This window comes from Mauremys mutica, chromosome 9 (genome assembly GCF_020497125.1).
Source record: "Mauremys mutica isolate MM-2020 ecotype Southern chromosome 9, ASM2049712v1, whole genome shotgun sequence".
NCBI classification, from domain to species: domain Eukaryota; kingdom Metazoa; phylum Chordata; order Testudines; family Geoemydidae; genus Mauremys; species Mauremys mutica.
The window spans coordinates 53,847,821-53,874,247 of NC_059080.1; the positions used below are offsets into that span (position 1 = coordinate 53,847,821).

The 26,427-nt window shown below is 50.0% G+C and overlaps 1 protein-coding gene across 1 annotated transcript in view; it reads right to left on the reverse strand.

The window, feature by feature from the left end:
• Positions 1 to 18,076, reverse strand: part of TSPEAR (thrombospondin type laminin G domain and EAR repeats) — a 65,939-nt gene extending 47,863 nt beyond the window's left edge. Inside the window, exons 1-6 of the mRNA XM_045030869.1 lie at positions 18,021 to 18,076; positions 16,110 to 16,330; positions 15,252 to 15,490; positions 13,195 to 13,285; positions 6,219 to 6,375; positions 2,769 to 2,900 (exon numbers count right to left, since the gene is read on the reverse strand). Of these exons, the coding sequence (XP_044886804.1) occupies positions 2,769 to 2,900; positions 6,219 to 6,375; positions 13,195 to 13,285; positions 15,252 to 15,490; positions 16,110 to 16,271 (781 nt within the window). The 5' untranslated portion in view covers positions 16,272 to 16,330; positions 18,021 to 18,076. The remainder of the gene's footprint in view (positions 1 to 2,768; positions 2,901 to 6,218; positions 6,376 to 13,194; positions 13,286 to 15,251; positions 15,491 to 16,109; positions 16,331 to 18,020) is intronic.
• Positions 18,077 to 26,427: the final 8,351 nt, after the last annotated feature.

Consider the following 26,427-nt stretch of genomic DNA (forward strand, 5'->3'; position numbering starts at 1 on the left):
AACAAAATAATCTATTTTAATTTTCCATCAGGAAAAACTGAAAAATTTCACCCAGGAGTTGAAACTGCATTTTCTGTCCAAAAACCCCACATTTGGATGGAAACATTCTGACCAGCTCTAATCAGAACAAAAAAGGAGTAACCCAGATTGGTGGATTATTAGCACCATCCAGAATGGCAATAGGGAAAGAAAACCACCCAATGAGCAGACGCTTGAGGGGTATCCCCTAACACCAGTAAAGGTCTGTATAAGTGGGGAAAGAGGCTGGGTGGTGCAATGGGATAATTCACTAGCTATTTCTTTCAGGAGATCCAGACAATCTAGAGACGGACCAGAGGAGCAGTGCCGGAGGATGGACCTACATCCATACTGTGACGTTGCACTCTATATGTTTTATGGAAATATGCTTATGAGAGTGAATATGATGTAACTGGAATATGTTTTATGCAAAAGATCTCTTGTAAGTTATCAAAACAAAGGTTATAACCTACTGACTATATTCCTCCTATTTGTATGCATGTAACATTCTTGTATCTGAAGCTAGAAATATGAAGTACAACTCTGAGGTCCTATTGTAATTATGTGAAATGTGGGCTATTAATGGTGGTTTAGAATCTTGATGGCTCCCATTGACTAGGACAATTGGTTGTAAATGGTTTATTTACCTGCAAGCCTTCCTGTGTACCTGTGGGCCAACCCAGGAAGAATGGAGACTAGGGGTCTTACACTGGCATGTGGTCATGTCACATAATACTGGAATCCATCTTAATCCTTGTACTTTTCCATTGATGAGGCGAGGGTGGAGACAAGCACAGACAAAAGATTCCCGCCTTGTGCCAAAGCTATAAAAAAAATCCCTGCTTACCACCTGAGATGTCTGCTGGAACTAACAAGGACTATACCAGGGGAAAGGATTCGGCCCAGACTAGGAAGGAGTCTAGTCTGTGAAAGAAGCTTATTGGGTGAGATGTTACCTGTATCAGTTTCTTAATGTATTAGGCTTAGACTTGCATGTTTTTGCTTTATTTTGCTTGGTGACTTACTTTGTTCTGTCTGTTATTACTTGAAACAGTTTATATCCTACATTTTATACTTAATAAAATCACATGTTTATTAATAAACCCAGAGTAAGTGATTAATACCTGGGGGAGCAAACAGCAGTGCATCTCTCTCTATCAGTGTTATAGAGGGCAGACAATTTATGAATTTACCCTGTATAAGCTTTATACAGAGTAAAACAGATTTACCTGGGGTACAGGCTCCCAGAAAGGCTGAACACTGGGCACTGGGAAAGTCCCTGTTAACTGAGACGCTCCTAGGCTGAGTGAATCTCAGTTTCAGTGAACTGCAGAGAGGCATGGTCCAACCTCTGGGTCTGTGCTGGAGTGTCTAACTCAGCAAGACAGGAGTGGAGGGCGCCTGTTCTTGCAGGAGGATTGTTCTCAGTGGTATCCCAGCTCATAGAGTGACAGTCTCAAGGGGAGTCTCTGTGACCGAACCCATCACACATACAATGAAAAATGAGGGCAGGAGAGCAGTGAAAAGATCTTTCTGTACCTCTGCTGAGATCTCACACACCCACTAGCAAAGAACAACCCTGCACAAGAGCCAAAGAGAGAAAACACCTCATCTTGCCATACTTACACCTTTTGATAATCATTATTATTCATATAGCACCAAATATATGTTAGGTGCTGTCACAGTTCAGGGCAACTGCACCTGTGTTTCCCCTCAGTGGTACAGCAAGGGCCCCCAGCTCCCCAGCCATCACCTCTCTTGGGTGGAGACCTGTGTCTCTTTTCTTCCTGAACAGGGTGTCTTCAGGCTGAACAGTTCCCAGCAATTATTCCAGTGTTATTCCCAGGAAAAGACAATCTGTCTAAGGACACCTGCTTGCTTTCTCTCCAGGGACTAATAGTGTTTGATGATCACAATTAAGCTACCACACAGCTCTTCCTAAGCAAGCACATTTATTCTTTGGGTAAAAGCACTCCAGAGGAAACATATTAAAAACAATAAGAGAACCTGCGTGCATGCAGACAAGCTTACCAGAGGTCACTCCAACTCCACCATAGCAGGAGAAGTTCTTCCACACTCCACAAAGCAGTCTCTTCTATGGTCAGAAGCCTCAGCTCAGAACCAGCACCCAGTCTTATGGGGCCTCAGATGGTCAAATCTTTCCAACCCTAAAGATTGGGGCCCTCTGTCGCCCAGAGGTCCTGTCCATTTGCTGGATCAGGGAGAAGGCCCTGAGTCATCTTTCTGTGAAGTCCTTTCTGTGTCTGTTGGTCCCTGGAGAATCCAGATTGTGTCTCTGAACTGCCCGCATGTAACAGGTGATCAACAGACAACAGATGTCCCCCTCAGGATGAAGCTTCAAAGACTGAGTGTGTAGGTGGGGGGTTGCAATGCCCTCACCTCATGTATTTCCTAGGAGCTCCACTTCACACTTCTGGTCCCCAAAAGGTCCTCGGAAGTTCCTAATCCATCCCAGAGATTGCACTGGTCAGTCTCCTGTAGAAGCTCCACAATAACACATCTACACTTGCATTTTTAATACAATAGATCCCAAGGTATTAAACTTAATTCAATAACATTTATCTTAATTTCATAAGGTGTGTCCAGGGGAGTGTCAGAGCAGTCACAGGTGCTCCCAGATAAGAAGACTGAGTCTAAGCTCCATAGAGCTCGCAATCTAAATCTCTACCACTAGGAGCAACAAAGTGAGCCATAACGGCAGAGCTGTCCACCGGTCACAGATCCCTTACCTTCTAGCATGGTGACCCATGCACTCCCATCACATAGATAGAGGCCTTTCCGAGAAGCGTTAAACCAGAACTGGGCCTTTTCATTCTTCGTGCAGGGAGGTCGGGATCCCAGAGTCACTTTCATGTCAGTCTCTGAACACAAAACAAAAGCAAACAGGTCCCTTTAATGCCCTCGATACAATGAAAGATTGAATCGGACCATTAAAAATGGAGACCCACTGCGCACACTGCCCTGCCTGAGTGTACAGCGTAGGGTGGCCTGGATTGGATAGAGATTCCTACGGATCACAGTGGGTTACATGGCTTAGGACCCACACCGCGCAAAGCGCCTAAGCACACACTTAACTTTAAGTACATCAGCGTAGCCCACACATGTCAATTAGAGTACGGCTGTGCTTAACGTCAGCATGTGCTTTAGCGTTGTGCTGAATGGGGTCTTCACTCACGAGAAAGAGACTGCATGTCCACTTTGCAGAAGCAATAGCAAGGGCACTGTTCCAAGACAAAGGCAGACTCAGCAGATATGCTGCAGAGCTCCGAGGGGCTAATCTATCTCATATCTGTTAAGGCCCAAGGTCCAGAAATTTGGAGATATACAAATGTACAAGAGCTTAATTTGCGTATCGATCACTATGCATTGCCTCATTTCCATATGTTTTTAAAGTGGAAAAACATTTCTTTTTTTAATTTTCTCCCTCTACTCCGAGCTCTCCCCCTGGTCTCTGTTATTCTGTTAGGGGGACAAGCAGCCTATCCAAGTCAGTCCTAGGGGACGTCTACACTTGGAGCTGGGGGCATGATTCCCAGCTGCAGGGGACATGCCCATGCTAGCTGAGATGGAGCACTAAAAGTAGAGGGTAGCCACGGCAGTGTGAGCAGCAGGAAGAGCTAGCTGCCCCGAGTATGTGCCTACAGTCTAGGGCACGTATGCACTCAAGGCGCTAACCTGTCGCACTGCTCGTGCCACCATGGCTAGTCTCTATTTTTAGCATGCTAGACTGATCAGGGCTAGCGTGTGTATGTCTCCTAGAGCCAGGATCACACTCCCAGCCGTACCCCTAGGGAGACTGGAGCATAAATACAAACTGGAATTAAACGCTTGAGCCCAGATGCTGCAGAGGGAGAGGGGGATGTTCTACTATCCCAGCCAACCCCCCCCCCCAAATGGCCTGGGGGAGGGGAGAGGACGGCATCTCTCTCTGAGAGCTGTTTGAGACCTTACAAACTGGGCTCAGAGTCTGTCTCTCGGCCTTGCTCTGCCAGTGCAGCTGGCTGTGCCAGGCTCTGGCCTGACAGCCACAGCTCCTTCTTTGACAGCCCCCACCCGCCCACACAGGGGGAAATACCGCAGCTGGTGTCTTCTGTGTGGGGGGTTGGGGGAGGAGGCAAACACTCACTACACACCTGTCTGCCTAGTCTCTATGATCTCAGCTAGCTTGTTCCAGCCCCAGTCTCAGCCTGAGTGTGGGTGGGAAAACATAACACCCCCTCTCTCTGCTGGGTCTCCCCATTTCCCCATGAGAGAAGCTGAGATGGAGTCTGTCAGGGAAATGGGAGCTGCTCTCAATTCAGCTGCTAGTTCAGTTTCTCTGAGCCACCTACTGCAGAACTCTCCAGAGCCCAGTGTCACCTAATTCTGATTTGGGCTGGTGGGGCGGAACTGCTCTCTCTTTCTCTCCCCCTTCTGGCTCACATCACCCGCTGCCACAACCACCCTGCGGGCCACAGAGAGTGCTCTCAGATCCCTCTGCTCTCAGTGCCTGGCTCTCTTTTGCTCTCCAGCAACTCGGGCCTGACTCGCCTCACTCTTACACCAGTGCAAATCAGGGGTAACTCGCTGACATCCAAGGAATCACACTGGCATGAGCCAGAGGAGAATCAGGCATGGAGACTTACTAATGGATTCATCCCAGAATTCCAGAGTGAGCTCCCCGCTCTATTCCCTTCGAGGACACAAAGAGCCCAGACCCCACCATCCTTCCGTATGCTACAAGCCTTGGAAGATGCTGCGCTACGCTTAGAATGATAGTAATTAGCCTGGAGGGGAAATAGAACCACAGCAGTGCTTAGAATAACTGCATAGGGAGTAATGCTGGGCTGTTTTCTGAGCAAGAGACCAGCCCAGACCTGTTTCCACAGAGCTCCACACAGCAGTGCTCTTATGAGAATATTACTGTGCATTAGAGGCATTATCTCCCCAGGACAGCTCTCACTAGCTGATCTGCGATTCTGAGGGCAGTGCCTTGCTCCCTAGCAATTCTCAGAAGTGGCCTTTGCAAACTGACATGTACCACAAAGATCAGACTCAGAAATGCAGCTTCTCTTGCTATTTCCAAGGGATAAAACCCGCTTCCTTATTGACAGGGGTCTGCAGAATTTCCCATCCAATCCATCCCTTGCCAGAACTGAACGCTAGCCTAAGCTTTCATGTTAAAAAAAAAATTACAGTGGTAGCTATTATGGGACTGACAAAGACCTTCCACACAGGAACAGAATGCAAAACACAATAGTGCTGTCTGCCTGAGCCTGCAGACAGCTCAGCACAATGGATATGAATGGCCTGAACTGTCTCCATGCTACTTAATGAGCTCTTTGTGCTAAAGTCTAATGAAGACTGAATGCTGGATTTATTTCAGAAGTGGGTCTCTGGACTGCTGTATGGCCAACTCTCTTCCCTGCATCATCCCTCTGGGCCCTCTCTCCATATGCCCCATCCTAAGACTATTCCATGGTATCAACTCTTACCCAGACCAATAGGTTAGACCAAGTCAGTCATTTCTGGGCCAAGCCATTTTGGAGTTATGACAAGCCAAACAAAACCTTCAGAAGGGGAAAAAACCTTCATTTTTAACCCTTGTGTCTCTCAAAACCTTTGATCAACATGCCATTCACTTTTCAGAAAGATACCCTCCCTAAAAAGTCATCCAGGAAGCTCGTAGCAGAACAAGAACCTGGATCTTCTGCTGCCCAGGCCCCTCACCTTAGTCACTGTACTATTCTTCTTCTACATATGCTACTGTTTTGAGATAAGATTCTTCCTATACTGTACTGACAGGAAATTGCTTAGGGAAATAGTTAACAGCAATATGCAAGATAATGTAAGTGTTGTTCTGGGAAAAGAGATGAGCTACAGCTATTCCTTCCAAGCCTGGCACAAGTACATGATAGGAAATACCCTCAAGATTGCTCTGTTCCATGACTGATTCTGCAAGTTTCCAAGAAAAACAATAGGATAAAATCAATGGAAGACAAAAATTCCTTCCCCTGAGATGCGAAACACCTTGCAGCTCTTGCCTTCTTGCTATGCAGTCTGCTCACCATGGTTGGCTTTCCCATCAGACTAGCATCAGGCTACGAGCAGTTAGAAAGCAGCAATAAGCTTCTGCTGTAATGTTCTGCTAATGCACGATGGTGAAGCACCTCGTGAACTATCAGTTGCATGTTACTGACCGTAAGGGTATTTCAGCACCTCATTGCTTGCTGGCTTCACTGGGAGATCCTGCAGTACTGGGGGGATGGAGAGCACTGCTAGCTTAAAGTTCATGTTAGTGCACATCCTTGAGGTAGCATCAGATCCTGGCAACAGGACTAGCTGTCTTAACAAGCCCTGAAAAGAGAGGAAGAAAAACTAGGGAGATCAAATCCATCAAGACTGCAAGTCATGGTGAATGATAGGTGACGGTCTGTGGTTTGAATTTCCCTTAAACTCCTGCAGTCCGAGTGGGTGTGATTCATGAACAAGGGTCAGAGTTTAATGACACCATCTTAGCTTTCCAAGATGTCCATCCACAGCAGTTCTAGAGCCATCATCACATTGCTGCCAAATTAGGGACCAAGAATGACCACAGGCAACTGTCCCCTTGCCTTTACAAAATCCACATCCCTTCTGTAGTGGGGGGACCAAAACTAGACACAATACTCCAGGTGTGGCCTCATCAGTGCTGAATAGAGGGGAATAATCACTTCCCTTGATCTGCTGGCAATGCTCCTACTAATACAGCCCAATATGCCATTGGCCTTCTTGGCAATGAGGGCACACTGCTGACTCGTATCGAGCTTCTCGTCCACTGTAATCCCCAGGTCCTTTTCTGTAAAACTGCTGCCTAGCCATTCGGTCCCTAGTCCGTAGTAGTGCATGGGATTCTTCCTTCCTGAGAGGGGGAGGGATAGCTCAGTGGTTTGAGCATTGGCCTGCTAAACCCAGAGTTATAAATTCAATCCTTAAGGGGGCCATCTAGGGAACTGGGGTAAAAATCTATCTGGTGATTGGTCCTGCTTTGAGCAGGGGGTTGGACTAGATGACCTCCTGAGGTCCCTTCCAACCCTGATATTCTAAATGCAGGACTCTGCACTTGTCCTTGTTGAACCTCATCAGATTTCTTTTGGCCCAATCCTCCGATTTGTCTAGGTCACTCTGGACATTCACCATGCCCACTTCTCTCAGAAAACACACGAGTTAACCTGGTGTTTATGCTAATGGCTTGGCAAAGTAAAAGCAGCTTGAAAGACAGGCCTGACCATGGCACACGGAAGAAGGATTATGTCCTTGCTGCACCACCGTATGAGCTCAGGTCCCTCCCTTTGCTCACAGGGGATGGTAATTTACTGCTGGCATGTCTCAACAACAAATTGCTTCCCCAACTCTCTGCACTGGCCAGAAAAGGGGAAGTGGAGTCAGTGCTCTGCCCATTCCCAGTCCAGCCCCACCCATCTGCCCCACTCACTCCTGCACCTGGCCTCAGGGCCTGGTCTCTTGTGTGGGGCAAAAGTCTGGCATTCATCCCCACAGGGACACCCAGGCCAAGCCACTGCCCTGTCCTTCAGGGGCTGCTCTTAAACCATGTCACCCTCAAGGTGAGCTTGGGGCAGAGCCCCAGCGTGGGGATGGCACTCAGACCTCTCCAAGGCCTTCCTCCTGGGAGCTGCGCTAGCAGCACTCCGAGCCCAACCCAGCTCCTGAATGGCCTCTGTCCTCAGGGCCATGACTGTGTCAGCAAAGATGGAGGGAGGCAGGCCCCAAAGTGCCGCCAGCCCCTTGCACAAGCAGAGGGCCCAGCACAGCAAGGCCCCTTTGCCCCTCCTGCAGCCTCACCAATACAAGCAAAGTCCCCTCATACCCAAGTTTCCCACCTCAGTCCTCCCAAACTACTAGCCTCTCCTTCCCCCAAACTCCTTTCTCCCTCTTCCCCAGCCCCCTCATTCTCTCCTCCCCCTCCTACCAACCCCCCAAACCTTCTTCCCTAAATTCTTCCAAACACCCTCATTTTCTGGAGGGGCCTATTTCCTGGAGCTCTGACAGCCCATCCTGAGGAAAGAACTTGGCATGTCCTGCAGGTGACTCAGCAATGGCACCCAACAGGTTGCTGGATTGTGTGTTCAAGAGCAGCAAGAAATGACTCCATTAGCAATCCTTTTCCTCCATGGCATGCTCCACCTCTGAGCCCCTTCTACAACCTCCTTTGCAAGAGTCGCTCACCAAGTTCTCCACCTGTGCAGCCAGTAGTGGCAACTCAGTGGACTCTGGCTGATGGTTCTGACCCTGTGATCACAGGGTGGCTGCAGGCCATTCTCTTGCTTTCAAGTTATCCATGATGTCGCAAGCATGCTTCATTTCATATTTGTAGCCTGGGGATGTGGGCCTGGGGAAGGGAAGGTCTCCAGGGATAGATCACTGGGTGTGGACAGTGTTTTATTTGTTGTTGCTGTTTCAGTGAAGGATGAGGCTGGTTTCAGGACAACCCATTTATCCAACTAGCACCAAGAGATGAGAGACAGGAGAAACTGTCTAATGTTTTAACAACTCACCTGGCTGCATAGCTGACTCTGGAAAAGAGCTGTGAGATATTGCATCTCCTAACTGTCACGGTGGTTAAGCACTGGAACAAATTGCCCAGGGGCATTGTGGAATCTCCATCATCAGAGATTTTTCAGAGCAGGTTGGACAAACACTTGTCAGGCATGGTCTAGATAATACTTAGTTCTGCCATGAGTGCAAGGGACTGGACTTGAAGTCTCTTCCAGTCCTACGATTCTATGATAGGATAACTAATTTTCCAACAACATTCACTCCCATATTTAAATGAACTCTCTTTGGTCACATTTGCTGCCCTATGTGCTTGCTTTCCACAAACACTCAACCAATTGAGATTTACTCACATCAATGTTCAGAGAAACCCAATTTCAAAGTCAAACACATGAGTGTTTGTGGGGAAACTAACTTTAAATCCCCACCCACAAGTATTTGGAGGTCCTTGCAATCTCATCCAGCCACAATACCATGTGACTGTCTGGCTACCACAGCTCAGATTTTAACTGGTGAGTACTGAAATTCCAGGGAGACCAGCTCTCAGTCAATTCAGAAGGTAAAAAATCAATTCAATACAACATTGACTGAATAAATGTGGATAACTAATAACGTTCTAGGAAAACCACCAGGGCTCACAGATATTCACCAAGCAGCAGAGACGCTAAATCTTGATGCATGTGCTGTGAATTATTTGCTCTGCTCTCCCAAGGAGCTCACTGTCAAGTTCCTGAGAGAGGGTGAAGCTGAGAGGCAGAAGTGTTGCAGTTTTTAGCACTGTGAAATAAACCCCCTCCCCAGTAGTCTAGGCCATGCATGTCGTGCCCAGCCGCTAGACTGAATCCATCCCGCCGCTCTTGGCTCTTACTCTTGTATGTACAAAGAGCTCCCACACACTCCTAGGCTTTCACAGCTGAACAAGCTGCATGGGGGCTGGAATGAAAATGAGGTTTTCCCTCAGCTGATTAGATGCTGATATAGCAAGCCCAGGCACACTGGATCATTTCTCTGCACAGCTCTGCCAGTGCACCTGAATCCGGCCCTGCAGCCCATCCCCTTATACCAGCCTTGATGCTCTCAGTGATTGAGGCTGTCTGTTACGCTGGACTGTGGGGTGATGAAGTTAAATGAATTATTTTTATTGCTCTTGTAGCAAAGCAATGACTCGCTGGCACAGCACCTCCTGCTGGCCATCCTGGGAATTAGCTCAACTTCAGCTTCAGAGCACCCTCTGCTGGACAGTGTGTCACCTGCCACTGGCCCCATGTCCTGTCAGACCCTGGTGCCCTTTGCCAGGGGTTCTGCCCCAGCAGTACCCAGATGCTCTGGGTCTCCCCTCCCAGGGGAACCCCCCCAACCCTCTATCCCCACCTTGCCTCAGTGGCTACTGCTAGTCATCATCTAACCCCCACTCACTGGGGCAGACTACAGTCTATAAACCACTCATCACTGGCAAGGAAGGTTTGGACCTGCTGCCTTTCCCTGCAGCTTACTACCTCTCTAGGCCTTCCTATCAGGCCACAGCCTGGGAGGTTGCAAGGCCTGAGCTCTCCAGCTCAGCATGCCCCTTCCCCAGCACTGCTCTGTCTACGGTACCCTGAGCTCCCAGGCAGCTAGGTCCATCTCTTTCCAAAGCTAGAGAGAGACTCCTCAGCTCTTGGCCCCAGACTTTTATCAGGGCCAGCTGGGCCCTAATTGAGCTGGCCACAGCTGTGGCTGCTTCCCCAATCAGCCTAGCTTGGCTGCTTTTAACCCCCTGGTCTGCAGGAGTGAGGCAGCTGCCCCACTACAGTCTTGACTGAAGAGGATATGAGAGAGATTCCCACACTTGAGCCATTCTTCTTAGGTGACAAATCTGAGGAACTGTTCCAGACTGATGAATGGCAGCTATCACAAGACTAGCAACAAAATCACGAGAACTAGCACCATTGCATATGTTTGGGTTTAAACTTGTCACAAAGGGGTTTGTAACTTAAACACGACCTGTGCCGGAAAGCCCCAGGGGGAAACTGACTAGCTGCTCTCCACAACCCAAGCTGAGAGAAATGTAAAGACTGAACAAACAGCATAAATGGGGAAAGATCAATTAGGTTTTAAAAATTTCTTTAATCTGATGCTATTGTGCCATGTCCTGGGCATGCTTTGGTGCAGCAGAGAACCAGTCAAAGTCAAGCAGGGGATTGGTACCTACCCTCAACCCCACCCCGTGCTCAGGGGCATGTTCCATGATGACTCTCTCCCCTGGCAATGCCCATGCACAGTGTTTCCCCAGCTCTATAGGGGAGCACTTATCTCTGTGGTTCTCAGTTAGCTGGGAACATTCATGGGCGGTTCAGCCTAAGTCAGGGTGGTCAAAAGCTGCAGCTGTTGGGCAGGAATGGGGGATGGTACCCAGGAGGGCCCTCCTCTGTGATGATCAGGATGGGCACAACCTCTACCCCCATACCAGTGACCGGCCCCCTGAATCCCCCAAACTCCAGGAGAGTCCTTATCATTTGACATGAGGATTCGTGGCTCTCTGTGTTTTGAGCACAGATGCAGCAGCGCCCAAACACACACAGGACTGGGTGAGTTGCTGCAGAGCCAGCTAACTTGTTTTCCCTGCTCCTGCCTGCCGAGTGATATGAGTTTGGGATTTCTCTGCTCCTGCTTTGCTACTAATCCAAGCAAGGAAATGGTCTTTAAAAAGCAACAAGGTTCTTACCCACCCATCATTTACTCAACCCCAAAACACAAAACCCTTTTGAAAAAAAGAAACAAAAGCTACATCAGACACATGGCTCAGTCTCCAGAATAAGACCCATGCACCTAATTTCACTATAAATCAAGACGATTATACCCTTCACCTATTAAACTACGTAGAAACCATTATTCTCAAAGAAATTGTAAGTACTTTGACAAAACAAAATTTGGTGGCTAGTTAATAAATACATTTAATGGACATTACTTCCCTGTTTGCCAACACCTTTTAAATGAAAATTATTTAAGGACCAAAACAGAGACAACAAATCCTCACCAGACCATTGGCCAGAGTGAAAGCTGTTCTCCTGTGATGAAATTGGCCTGATACTCTATGAGAATAATGGGGTTGCTGATTACATGGGCAGTGGAAGGTTTATTATTATAATGATTGGTATTATTGATAGAGATTTATATCGTGGTAACACTCAAAGGCCCCATTCCTACTCGGAGCCTCTTGGGGCAAACCATGTAAGTAATAAACATGCAGCAGTGCTCCATTGTACTGGGTGCTGCATCAACACAGAAAAAAAAGTCAGTCCCTGCCCCAAAGAGCTTCCAATCTAAGTACAAGAGGGAAGACAAAAGGCAGATACAGATCGATTCCCCTATCTAGTCACTTCGTTGATCTTAAGTGCTTGCGTTTGGTAACTAATGTGATCGGTGACATACTCTGTTTTCATTCAGCAACCGTAACCTGCTGTGAAACAGGCAACTGAATAATGCTTGAATTTTGGTTGGCATGGATGTTCCAAAAATAAGGGTAATCTGGTATCTGCCATTATCTTTAAGGGAGAAGCTGAGTGCACCATCCAAAAATAGCTAAAGGAGTAATACCCCCGTCTTGCAAAAAGAACCACAGGGGTAAATCCATGTGCCCAATGCTCATAAAGGAACTCCACACTGGCACAGCAGTCTGCCCACATGCTATCAGTTGCAGGACTGGGGTCTACCCTATTAAGAAGTGACCCCAGATTTTCCAGGTTTGTTCTGCGACATTGGTCATGCTGCCTCCCATCTGAATTCCGTACAGGGGGCAAAGACTGCATGGGAAGAAGCCCACGGTCTCGGCTCAGAAATGTGCTCATGTTTGCAGCCATAAATCAGCAGGGAACAGAAGCAGCCATGTGAATCTCTATCAAAATTCTGTAACTGCCTCAATGGTGAATGGAGAAGCCACAACAGTGCAGATCAGCACTGTCCGTCCTGGCTCCAATCCTACAGGATTTGCTCACATTAGCAGAGCCATCCAGAGAATGTGTGATAAGGCCTTGCACCCTCAGGGGAATCCAAAGAACTCTGCAAAAGAACTAAAGGGTTTCCCAGCCAGGACTGGCCGCTCTGCAGTGATCCTGGCATCTCTTTACTGTGTATGGTGCAGGCAGGGGCTGTGGTTACTGGACGGATGCCTGGGCTTGTGAATAAAGAGCTGGAATGAAACCCAGTGTAGATACTATCAGGACAGTGACTGGAGGCCAATGTGGCTGGGAGCCAATATGAGCTCAGGAACTGCCTTGGCCATTAGATGCTGTTTAAGGGAGGGAGACAATAGAAGCCAGCATACCAGGGAGCTCCTAAGCCTTTTTCAGATAGAGAAGTTTTAAACCGGGGTCCCCTTCCCCCGCCTTCGGGAGCTTGGCTCAGAAATGTGCAGCCATCTTTCCCAAAGGACAGCCTGGCACTCTGTGCTACCTGGGGCCAGTCTTCCTGAGAGGAGAGTGTGTCTCAAACCCATGATGCTTCTGGCCCAGAGACGGGGGCAACCCTGCACTGCCACTGCTAACTTATCTCGCTGGAGCCCAGGTGAGCCAGAGCCTGCCCTGTGTCTGATAATCGTGTTCTCAGAGCACACAGAGCCAATCCCACGCCACGAGCGACACTTACCGTGAATAGCCCTTTCCTTCTCCTCCTGCTCCCAACATAAAACCTGGATCCCTTCACGGCCAAGGATGCGGGGAAGGGTGTATCCACCACCCTGGAGGGATTACAATAAGAGGCACATGAGCACAGAGCAGCTAACTTCATGGCATCCACTGGTGACTGGAGAGACCAACCCTGGGCCTGCCTGGCCTAAGGAGATTTGTGTAATTACAGCGCTCAGCTGCTAGGAAGACAAATGGAAACACAGGCATTGCCAGACTAGTTCAGACCAATGCTCATCGACCCTGGGATCCTGCCTTGGCTATTCATATTTGGAATCCTACTAAAAGACTTTTGCCTCAATGATGATTTCATGTGGCAGAGAGTTTCACAAGGCAATTCTGTGATGGGCACTAAAGTCTTTCCTTTTCTCGGTTACAGACATGCTGCCTTTGGATTTTAGGGAAGAACCGGGTCTCACAGGCTGCGTTGACTCTGATCTGGACAGAACATCCGGTGGCTTTTCAGATGACAAGTCCCCAATGCAAGTCTTCAGCGAGATCACTTAAGCTGAGACTGTGTCTGCTCCCCTTCACATCTGCTTACCAAGTCCTCCCTCCCCATTTGTAACACTGCGGATGCCCCAGATTATCTCCTTCCCTCTGGGGAAGGCACCCGGTCCCCCAGAACCTTCCACCTGGGTCAGTACCTTCCTCCTGAGCCAGCCAAGCTACAGGTGAGCCCCTTCCCCCCCAGTAATGCCCCTCCTCAAAGGGGGAGCCCATGGTGAACCCGTCTCACACTAAAGTCACCAGACAGCAGAGCCAAGCAGCCTTTGGTGATTATTATGTAGCATTTATACTGCAGTAGCACCCAAAGGCCCTTCTCCCCAGCTGGTCCATCTTGCCCTGGGCACTGAACAAACCCTGGAGCTGGGCAATACATATTTTGTAGGGGCTGCAAAAATATTGGAAAGAAAATGAACAGTTTTTGTTTTGTCCAATGTTTCACTTGGTTTCGAGTTTTCATTTTTCTATGAAGAATTGCAAATGAACATGGAAAATTTTCATTTTGTTTAGAAAAAATTCATTTTGATTCCAAAAATATTTCAGTTTTAGGAGGGCTCCCCCGTTTCCCACACTTTTACTCCCCCTCCCTTTTTTCGGTGGGGGGGGGACTTTCCCCGCTATTTCCAAATGAACATTTAGATTTTTTTTTCAAAAACTCCTTGAAAACAGGCATTTCAGGTAAAAAAAAAGTCATTTTTCAATGAAACCCTGTTTTTAACTGGCTTTTTGATGACATTTTCCAGCCAGCCCCAACACAACTCAGAGCACCAGATCCCTGGCCTGAAACACAGGCTAAAGAGACGAGACCAACAACCACAGAGAAGCGGAGCATTATGGGGGGATGAGATGAAAGCAAGAAGACACCTTCCTTTCTCCATACCCTAGCTCCGCATTCCCAAAACATCTCCCCCACCCTCACCCAGCTTACCCTGCCAATGCTGCCCAAGTGTACCCTCCTGCTGCCCTGCCCACCTTGTGGCACCTGTCCAGGGTGACTGACAAGCCTCTAGCCGGCATGATGGGACTCCAGCCAGCTCTGTTCTTTGTAACTCCATGGCAGAATGGCACAGAAAAGGGGAGACCGTGAACCTGGATTGTCTCAGTTCTCCCGCCCTGGAGGAGACCTTTGTGGAACTCCTCTTGGGGCAGGCAGGTCACCCCCAGTACCAAGGAGCCTGGCTCCAAACTTGGGGAAGAGAGCTGAGTCCTCCAAAAAATTACTGACATTGCTGGGTATCCTCTGAGAATGCCAGGCTGGTGAGAGCTGGAGCAAGACGCTGCTTTCCAGGACTCCCTGCCTGAGGGCCAGGGCCAGGACATAGAGTTCTGTCCTATGTGTAGCATTGGGAAGCATCCAGGTTCTCTGTTTTGTTACGTGTGCCAGGGTGAGCTGGCAGGAGTAGACAGAGCAACAGCAAAGCCTGCAGAGCACCCACATCTGAAAAGCTTTCACCTCCCCCCAGCCAGCCCTACACCCAGGAGGTCCCCCTGAATTGCACTTACTATACATACACGTCAATGGGGATACTGCAGTCCACAGTCAGGGAGAAGAATTGCCCAGACACGGCCAAGACAAGTGTGTGCCACTGGTTGTCAGTTAAGGAGATGCCTTGGAAGGTGACCTGGGTCTGCCAGCCGCTGGAGAGCTCTCGGCTCCAGAAGAGGAAGTGGAGTTTGTTCAGCGAGTACCTGAGCCCAACCAGCACCGTGTTGCTCTCCTCCTTCATCACAGTGAAGATGTACTCGTTTTTCTGAAAGAGCAGGGAAAGGGTTAGTTCTGAGGTCAGCATTTGGGGTGTGGAGGCTGCCCATGGACGACTATACATTCAATCCCTTTTTCTCATTGATTGCACTGGAGAACTGAGAGCTCACAGGCAGGAAGGATAAGCTTGTGGTCAGGGCCGGCTCCAGAGCCCAGCGGGGCAAGCACCCGCCTGGGGCGGCCCTTTCCCGGGGGGGGCGGCAGGCTGGGCCGGCGGACCTGCCACAGTCATGCCTGCGGGAGGTCCACCGGAGCCCCGGGAGTAGCGGACCTCCCGCAGGCATGACTGCAGACGGTTCGCTGGTCCCGCGGCTCGGCTGGACCTCCCGCAGGCACGCCTGCGGCAGCTCAAGCAGAGCCGCTGGACCAGCGAACCGCCCGCAGTCATGCCTGCGGGAGGTCCGCTGCTCCCGCGGCTCGGGGCGCCTCCCGGGCATGACTGCTTGGGGCGGCTAAATTTGTAGAGCCGCCCCTGCTTGTGGTTGAGACACTGGAGTGCAACTCTGGTCTGGATATGGGCTTGGATCCTAACCATTCACCAAAGGGGAGGGGCATCCACACCCAGGGCCCTGGTGCAGGCCCTTCTCCATGGCGTGGTTGGTGTTTACCTTTGGTGGGACGCTGAGGACCCTCAGGGTGATGATGATGGAGAATTCCTCTGGGAAGAGGTCACAGTAGAGGAAAATCTGGGAAGCCGGAAAGCTCAGGGCACGGCGTGCTGATGCAGAGAACTGAAACCCACGTGCCCCCTGCACTTGTAGTATCCGCATCCCACTCCTCACACCACTAGTCGGAACCACTTCTGAGAGAATATCCAGGGGGCGCAGGTCTGTGCCAGAGAAATCACAGAGCCACGTCACTAAGGTTGCTTCACCACCCTTGCCAATGGCATTAAGATCATCAGTAGGGCTGAGCTAATAATGGATTTTTCCATTTGGGTACCGAACCAGAAAAAAAAATCTGGTTAATTCAAAACCATTTTTAAAAAAAAATTCTAATAAAAATTCATTTTGAATCAACTGAAATATTTTGGGTTGATTCAAAATGATTTTTGAGTTTTTCATTTCAAATTGGCTGTTTTCAGATTTTTTCACCCTTTGTGTGTATGTGAGAGGAGTGTTTTAATTGACCAATTTTGAATTCAAAATACCTGTTTCAAATGAAAAGGCCAAACAAGCTGTTTCTAAATGGCCAAAGTGAAATGTGTCAACTTTTTAAAAAAGAAAGTTCATTTTTTCCCTCAGCCAAAAACCATTTGTTGAATTTGACCCAAATTCACAAATAGTTTGGGAGCCCTGAAAAATGCTTTTTGTGACCAGAAGATCGATTCAGCTAGATAAGTAACTAAAACCACCCAGCTGGAATCATCAACGAATGGGGGGATGGGGTGTGGGGGGGAGAGACGACGGATCAGATGCGGGGGGAGGGGAGGTAACATACAAAACCCCAATAGCACATGCCATACCAGAGCCATGCCCTGGACCCACCAGTCAGCTCCGCCCACCTGCTTCCCCTCCCCCTGGTCTATTTCAACCATCAATTTGCTATGTCATTTTGGATGTAGGCTGTGCGCTCCTCTGGGCAGATGTGCCTGCGGTTGCTTCTGAGGGGTGCCTCCCACATTGCGAGGGCTCAGAAAGAATCCTGGACAAGCACTCATCACAAAACGCGCAGATGGCTCACGCACAACCCACGCTGCCGCATAGTGTCAGCGCTTTGACATCACTGGTTTGAGATGGCTGGATTCCTTATGAGCGGTGACACCCACTCACTTCTACAGCCCTGGACAGGGATTTGTTTGATGCCCTGTATTCTGCAGAGAGTCACAGAGTTCAAGGCCGGAAGGGGCCACCAGATCATAATCTGACCTGTTTAGCACAAGCCCCCATCGCCACCCAGCCACAGTGCTTGAAGTGGGGAGAGGTCACAAGGGATTGCAGACCTGCCCAAAAAAAATAGAGTTTCAATTGAGCTAGGGGGCTCAGGGGGACACTTGAAGCACCGTCTTACCAAAGCTGCTGCTCCCAGATTCTGAGAGGGGCCCCCACACTTTGTGCACTGTTCAGCCACCCGCACACCAAGCCCAACAACCTGAATTAACCCAAAAGATTACAGTCCAAAGGAGACGACTATTGCGTGCCACAGGCAGAGAACAGAGAGACTGGGTGCACCAAGGCCTGAGACCCCTGCACTGGCAGGAATGATTCAGTGAGAGATATCCAGATAATCCTGACAAGGGACCCGCACCCACACACTGCAAAGGAAGGTGAAACCCCCCAAGGTCACTGCCAATCTGACCTGGGGGGAAATTCCTTCCCGACCCCACATGGCAATCAGTTAGACCCTAAGCATGTGAGCAAGACCCAGGCAGCCATGCATCAGAGAGAGAATGCCCAGTGCCATCTCAGAGCCCTGGCCCACCCTGCTAGTGTCCCATCTCCTGCCATGGCCATCCCTGATACTTAGGAGACAACCCTTTCCCTCAAAAAATACATTCGTGGGGGAGTTTCCTAACTCACCACAAAGGATTAAGAATGCTTTTTAACTCATGGGACTGGTCAATGAAGTGGCGCCAGTTCACTCTGGATGGGAAACAATATCTGTATCCCTCTGCCTGTAAAGCCATCCCGACTTGGAACCCGGAATCCAGCTGTGCTTGGAGGGAGAGAAAAATCACTGCTAATACATTTCAGATAATGCAACAGATTATCTCCCCCCTACGCACTGGGGCCAAGGATCAGCCCATGATCCACTTCAGTCTCTGCTGGCACAGATGCCCTGATGATAGACAGTCCACCATGGGGAGGGGTGTTGATGGAAAGTGGCTTCTCCCTTCCCTCCACTGTGGGACCTGTATCAGAGTGGCCAGGGAAGCTCTGATCTAGCATGTCTTGCCTATGGATCCCTGGGCGTAAACTAATGCTGCCCACACCGTTCAGAATCCCCAAGAGGGAAAGTCACGCTCAGCTCCACCTCTGACTAAGGATTGGTGATATCCACATACCACACAGCATGGACAGCTGACAAACTGTATTTGCCATGCGCCTTTGAGCACTGCCCCTGCACTCTGCCCATCTTCCGCGGGACTCACTCTGACAGCCCACACCTGTGAGATGCTTCAGACAACTGCTTAAAAAACATTTCTTTCCTTCTTCAGCCCCCTACTCCCATCCTTCAGGGGAGAGGGTGTTTCCTTCCCCTCCCCACCCCAGGGAAACAATGACCCTGCTCTGAGTTGCAGGGCAGTCGCTGCTCAGTCCTGTGCCAGGGACAGGTTAAAGAGCCAGTAACTCTCAACCCATCAGGCCAGCTTCCCTCTGAAACACAGCACTTGATTGCCAGGCCTGCTATGGCCCAGGAGATTGGCCCTTGCAATCCTGGCATTGTAACGGCTACTTCAGGGATTGCTCAGTGGCGTGGCATTGGATCCGTGTGCTGCAGACAACACGCCCAATGACTAGACCAATCAATGACTAAGCCAATCAAGCATGCATGGGGGTGGTGGGGAGCCAGATCTAGAATCCTGGCCCTTCTCTTCCAAAACTACTGGTCACTGTCATGCGAGCGAAAAGCCATCTCCCTTCAATGGGGCTCATATCCTCGCTGCCACTAGGGGGCAACACACACCTAGTATAACACAGTCTTCCAGGTATGGTACTGAGGTGCCTGGCTTTACATGCCCCCTGGGACACAAGCAACAGTGTCAGCACAGCTTTCTAAAGACTCCTGGAAGCACAGAACACCTTGGGGAGGACTGCGGGCAGCCCACACTCCTTCTGGTGAATGCTTTGTACAGCACTACCTCACCCATTGCGTGTCTGGCAGGCAGAGAGATGGGCAGAGGCGATGGGGGTGCGGATCCTGATATAGCTTTAAGCTAGAAATCATCCTTAACCAGAGCCTGCATCTGCATTTGGGGAAGTTCAGGTCTGGATTTACCCTACAATTCAGGCTGGAGGCTCAAGCAGCATTGGGGTTTGGGTGCAGAATCAAGGTCATCAAAGCCTCTGGAGCCATTCTCTCAGGAATTCAGTCAAAGGAGGGGAAAGTCCTGGGAGCTGTGCCGCTTTCCTGAAGTTTCAGAGACCCAGAATCCCACAAAGGGCTCTGAATGTTTCTGCATCTGAACTGAGACCGAAGTTGTGAGGGCAGGTTTAGATCTGGGGCTCAGAATCCAGATGGCCCAGGAATTTGAAACAGCTTGCTTTGGAGGTTCCAGGTTTTTTGGCTCATCCCTAATTACGCATCCACCCACTCACCCACACACAGAGCCATAGGACATCGTTGTTAAAGAACTAACATCTACTCGGAGAAGAAAGCAACGCACGCGTGGCCTCAGGGTATCCCCCCCGGACTGAAAAACTCAGCGAGGAGACAGCCTCTGATTGGGTCCAGCTGGGAAGTGCAGACATCAGCCTGGCCACGCACAACCTGTCTGCAGCACTTCAAACCCATGCCAGCAATGCTGAATTATAGCCAGTTAAGAGCACCCGCCGTTTGATCTCTTCACAAATATTGTGCTGTGGAGCAACTGCGAAGGAGCAAACTTTGCCTGGGTGCTTCAGCATCACATCGGTCCAATTTTTTTTAATTGCTGTCGGCATCCCTGACAACATTCTTTGTATAACAAAGGCAGATCAGACCAGAGTGTTTGCACTGGTTGTGCACTTGAGTAAAGATCTGTCCGTTGCGCAGAATCTGGTGCACTGATGTTCCTCCCACCCTCAGCTACACCGATGCTTTTAAGGTGAAGATACCTTTCAGTAGAACTGTGCTAGACAGCTACTGGTTCCTGTTTGTAGGAGAAGATATTATTATTATGTGTATTACTGTAATGCCATGGAGCCCGCATCATGGCCAAGGACCCCATTGTGCTAGGCGTTGTACAAACTCAGAACAAAGAGACCGTCCCGCCCCAAAGAACTTACTCACTGCTTCGGGAACTCCCAGAATTCAATGTGAGATTCTCCAGGTGTAGCAAGTGAATATTTTCTACCCACAATGGGCCAGATTCTGATCCCCTTACTCCCGGGGAGTGGCACCTTGCTCAGACAGCAGGCTCACTAAACGCAGTTGAGTATGATGCTACTCCGTGTGAGTCCCCATGCATTTCCAGTGGGCCAGCACCATGGGATCAGAGTGAAATGAAACTCACCAGGCACTCAGGAAACCTAAACCTCATCTGTGGTGCAGCTGGGCTGGCTGGCTGGCAGCACTCTGTGACACCAAGGAGATGACCCTGGTTACCATTCCAGGTTCAATTTCTCACCATTCTGGGACACAGCCATTCTTGTTGCTTTGGGGTTTGTCAGCTCCATGCTGTAGCCTCCCTTTGAACTGGTTACATTTTAGGGAATGAAATTAACACATTTTTCATACAAATTTGTCCTGGTTTCCATAATCCAATTAAACAGAGAAGTTCCCAGGTTGCTAGTGTAAGCAGAGTCAGGATGAGCTCTACCCTGACATCTGGTGGTAGATTATGGGGAGTGCAGAGTGGAAGTTTTCAAGTATTTGCATTAGCATTTCAGTTATTTGCATGGGCACTCCCACCCCACTTAGCATACCACAAAGCAGCATGGGATGGTTATTTTCACAGCTGTGGGAGCCCCAATTTCATTGTTATTAGGGCAGGAGGAATGAAATGTTGTCACCCTGATTGGGTAAATGGGGAACTACAAAATTGTCTTGTGATGGGGGGTTTCATTGTCAGCTGGATAGCGCTTGCTAGATGGGGCACATGGGTTCCAAAACCCATTGAAAGGAGAGAGGCTGGGGACAGATGTCTGTACTGGGTGGTGCAGGCTTCTTGTGTGAGCCAGAAACACCAATTCCATCTGTGCCTCTCTCCACTGTGGAATGTCAGAGTTAATTTTTGATTCCTTTAAGAATCTAGATACAGGTTACTGAGCTGAACTCACTGGCACTGGGGCTCCCCTACTATGAGCTGAAATCACTAAAGAGCTGAAATCACTGAAAAGCTGGACTTGCTGAGTTGAGAGCACTGAGTACTGTGCTAATGAGTGGGGGAGCCTGAAGCAATACCGTGGAGCAGAGCAGCTGGCAGAGCGGAGTGGGGCAGTTTGTGCAGCCCTGGGTGAGTGGAGCCAAGCAGCTCACGAGGACGGCCGGAGCAGATCACAGAACAGTTGGTGGACCAGAGCAGCTGGCAGAGCGGAGCAGCCCACAGAGCCAGCGGAGCTGAGCTGTTTGCGGGGATGACTAGTGGAAGCAGAACCCCACGAAGAGGCAGGGCAATTGGCCCCAAAATCACGTAAGGTGCCCCTTTCTACCCAGGCTGGGGAGGGGGACCTTTGCAGAGAGACTCTTGAGCTCTGGGGCTGCACTGACCCGGGACTGAGACTTTGGGATTGTGGGACTTTTGGGACTGTGGGTGATTTGGGGGTTGCTGGATTCAAGGGCCCCGAAAGAAGGACATGGCCCAATTTGCTGGAGTGGGTCTTTGCTCATGGTTTGACCTATGAACTCTAGCTGAGGTATTTTCCTAATTTAATGCTTGTTGTTTGTCATGTATTAAACCTTTTCTGCTACACCGAGACTCTGTGCTTGCGAGAGGGGAAGTATTGCCTCTTCGAGGCGCCCAGGGGTATGTGTAAGATTTTCCCAGGTCACTGGGCGGGGGCTCGAGCTGGTTTTGCATTATGTTGTGGGGAAGGGACCCCTATGTATTGAACCCGGCCCTTGCTGCTATCGTCTCGGCCCGGCAGAAGGGTTACGCTAGTGGAGCACCCAATAGTTAGTTGGGTTATGAGTGAACACATTATTTGTTGAATTTCACCTCTTCTTCTGCTGGTGAAAGGTTAGCAAACAAATCACAGAGTTTTTGATTGCATGCATTACACCAAACTCCTCGTTCATTTCTTCCTGGCTATTTTCCTTATATGAAGAGCTCATGAACACTCAGTTGGAAATAATCTGCATTTGAACTTGGAATATGGCTCCACGATGGTTAATATCATAAGTCACAGGCTATTATTTCTGCCCCCTAATTTATGTAATGAGAACCAAATGTACAATTCAAACAAATTACAATTCAAAATTCCCTTTTAGCCAAAATGCCTGCATTCAAGCTTAGCATTTGCTTTTAGCTGCTATTTACGCTAAGCCTTGGCTGCTTAAATGTTCATGGCAAGTCAGCTGCGAAGGGTCTTGAACAAGGCGGAACCTGAATTTGTGTTTGAATTCAAATCAATGATTGTGGGAAAGTCTCTCCCCACCCACTCCCTGAATTTATTCAGCTCTACCTTGCTACCATCAAATTCCAGCCCTTCCCCACAGCCTCTGGTCTGGGGTGAACAGTTAGGAAGACCACCTGGTACACTTTTCTTCCAGAGAACAATGGCTGTCTCTCTGTGGGCAGGCCTGTGTTGCAGTCCCACGGTATGATGCAGCTGGAGTAGATCTACCTGAGCTAGCTCACATTCGGCTAGTGGTGCAGAGAGCACTCTTTAGCATGGGCTGTACAAACCTGCTCAGACCCCTGGCTAATTACTCGGTGGTTAACCTGTACTGAAGCCTGTTCTCCACTGCTCCAGGCCCTGAGCTAGCTAGCTGTCTATGCCTGCTGCAGTCACACCTCTGGCAGCAGTGCAGGCACACCCTCCGAAACACACTCCAGCTCAACCAACATTGTGGGCTCCATGCAGTAATCACTGGGTGATACCCTCTGTCCTGTGTTGCACAGGCAGGCAGACTAGATGATCTGATGGTCCCTTCTGACCTTAACATCTGTGTAACTATGAATCGGTGCTAAGGGCCGGATCCTCCACTGCCTGGCAACTTGTTTAGCCACTGAGACTTGGACAAGTAAAACACTATCCAATCAGAATTCTCTACCCCCCAGGGTGGGGGAGGGTAGCATTTTGTGACCCATGCACAGCTGATGGGTAGCTTACACCACTACTGAACATGACCCAGAGACTTCAGTGGGACCTGTAGCCTCTGACAACAGATCTGGATTTGCTCTGTTTCCTTGGGGAACCCATGGAGCTTTGCAGAACAAGTAGAAAAGAGGTGCCATGTGAAATGGCAGTAGGGTTGCCAAGTTTGTAATATTTAAAAACTAGACACCCCAGCAGGAGTGCCGGAACCTTCCCTGCCCTGCCTCTTCCCCCCAAAGCCCTGCCCCCAAACCCCACCCCCATTCACTCCTCTTTCCCATCACTCACGGCTCTTGCCCCATTTCCCCCCCACCTACACAAGTGGGGAGGAACTTGCCTGTGGATCCGGGGCTGGGAGCTGCAGCCACCCAACACAGGTAAAAGGTGTCCCTGGCTGAGTAGGGGCTGGCACAGATGATGACCCAGCACCTCCCCCACCCACAGTAACTGGACTTTGGGTGTCCGGTCAGTAGATATAACTGGACACTATCAAGTCCCCTTTTCAGCCAGACTTTCCAGTTGAAAACCAGGCACCTGGCCACCCCCTCTGCAGGCAAGAATTGAGCCAAGCAGAAAATGGAGATGTTAGAGCAACAGATTAGGAGCCACACCAGTGCGAGCCTGCAGAGTATCGTTCCAGAGCCCAGCACCACAAGGATGGGTGGGTGGGGCAGCACCACATCTTTCCTGAGCCTTGGCAACGGGAGCCTATCAGCTCAGCCTTGGCCAATGCCAAGATCCTGGAGGGTCCCGATGCTTTGCTTGGATCTAATAACTGGCAATCCAGCCTGCAATGGCATCTCATGTTTTGCTGCTTGATGCCCAAAGCGTTTCACTGCTCGCTGCATTAGCAGTGAGGCAGCTTTGACTTCGCTGCACAGTCTGACCTAACAGTAGGGTGGGCTCAGCCATGACCTAACTCAGGGGTTCTCCAACCTCATTGCGCCCTAACCCCCTTCTACACAACCCCAGGAGGGGGGACCGAGGCCTGAGCCTGCCTGATCACTGCCACCCCAGGTGAGGGGCCAAAGCCCCGCTGCCCGGGGGTGGGGGGGAGAGCGGGCAAAGCCAAAGCCCTCAGGCTTCGGCCCCAGACAGTGGGGCTCAGGCTAAGTCAGCCCTGATAACCCCATTAAAATGGGGTCGCAACCCACTTTGGGGTCCCAACCCACAGTTTGAGAACCACTGACCTAACTTAGCTCCTGTTGAAGTCAATAGTAAAACACCCGCTGACTTCAGTAGGACCAAAGCTAGGCCAATACAGAAGATCCCAGCCGAATGCATGTACCAACTTTGTATGCGTCTGACGCTGTGACAGGACCACCGACGGGGGTGGGGAGGGAAAGGGGACAATTGCCCAGGGGCCCGGGCAATTTAAAAGGGCCCAGGGGCCCCCCAGCCACTGCCAGCAGCACAGCAGGGCGAAGGCAGGCTTCCTACCTGCCCTTGCTCTGCACTGCTTCCGGAAGTGGCCGGCACATCCCTGCAGTCCCTGGGGACGGGGTCTCTGTGCGCTGCCCCCACCCCAAGCACCAACTCCGCAGCTCCCATTGGCCAGCGCCAACCCCCTGCCCCAGCCCAGAGCCTGCACCTCACACTGAAACTCCTCCCAGAACCCAACCCCTCGCCCTTTCCCACACCCAAACTCTCTGCCACAGCCCCCACCCTTTCCCACACCCAAACTCCCTCCCAGAACCTGCACCCCAACCCCCTGCCCCAGCCTGGTGAAAGTGAGTGAGGGTGGAGGAGAGCGAGTGACGGAGGGAGGAAGGATGGAGTGAGCAGGGGCGGGGCCTCAGAGAAGGGGTGGGGCAGGGGCATGGTTTCAGGGAAGGTGTGGGGTAGGGGTCAGGGCAAGAATCGTTGGGTTTGCGCAATTAGACAGTTGGCAACCCTACCAGGTGGGCATGTGGAAGCCCTGGCCATGCCAGAAGAGCAGGCCCAGCAGCGCAGCCAGCAGCTCACTGGGCACCAGCAGCGGAGCCGGCAGCTCGCTGGGCACCAGCCAGTGCAGACGCAGCACGGCCCAAATGTCAGGCAGGCCACGTCCGTGCTGGCGTGACTTGTGCATGTGTGGGGGGCCCAGAATTTCTGTCAGTGGTGGGCCTGGGCTGTGATGTTCTCCTGTGGCCAGCCAACTCTCGGCCGAGGGTGATATTCTTTGGCTCACATGGGAGACATCTGTACTTCGGAGGTTGAAGAACCAGGAGCTTAGGACTCGGTTTCCAGCTCTGTATGGATTTACAGAGCCATCAGCTGGTAGCAGCTCATGGATTCTTTCCCTAATCATAGCTGCCTTGTGCAGATGAATCATGCGAAGTTCGTTTCCCACAGGGCTATGCATCTGGAATGAGGAGTTTCATAAGTTGTATTAATGGGAGCTGTTTTTGCACCCTAGCTTTCCATAGCTTGCAGTCAGATTTTAATATGCTGGAGAGCCACCATCCCTCCAAGTCGATCTTCAATGAAAACCAAAGAGAAGGATTTGTGTTTTGGTTCAGCTCCCACATTACAGGCACTGTTAATTATTAAAACACAGCTGGTGATTACACAAAACCTCATTAATGATTAGAGCAGCAGCTGGGGTGGTTTAGAGCAGTTTGTCAGTTTAAAGATCTTGAAATCTGGATGCTTTCATGTCTTGGAATCTGGTGAGCTACTGCTTACCTTTGGCAAAAAGGAACACTATTCTCTCCAGGGTGGAAGCATTGCACAGATAAGAGAAAAAAAGTCTGAATGCTCTTACAAGAAAATAGGTGTCAAGTATCAGAGGGGTAGCCGTGTTAGTCTGGTTCTGTAGAAGCAGCAAAGAATCCTGTGGCACCTTATAGACTAACAGACGTTTTGTAGCATGAGCTTTTGTGGGTGAATACCCACTTCTTCGGATGCAAGTCATCTTCTTGCATCCGAAGAAGTGGGTATTCACCCACGAAAGCTCATGGAAGAAAATAGGTGCATTTCAGTGCATAAGGGATTAGCTGAATGTGGTGATGTATTTAGAGCCGTGCTTTCCAATGCAGACAGC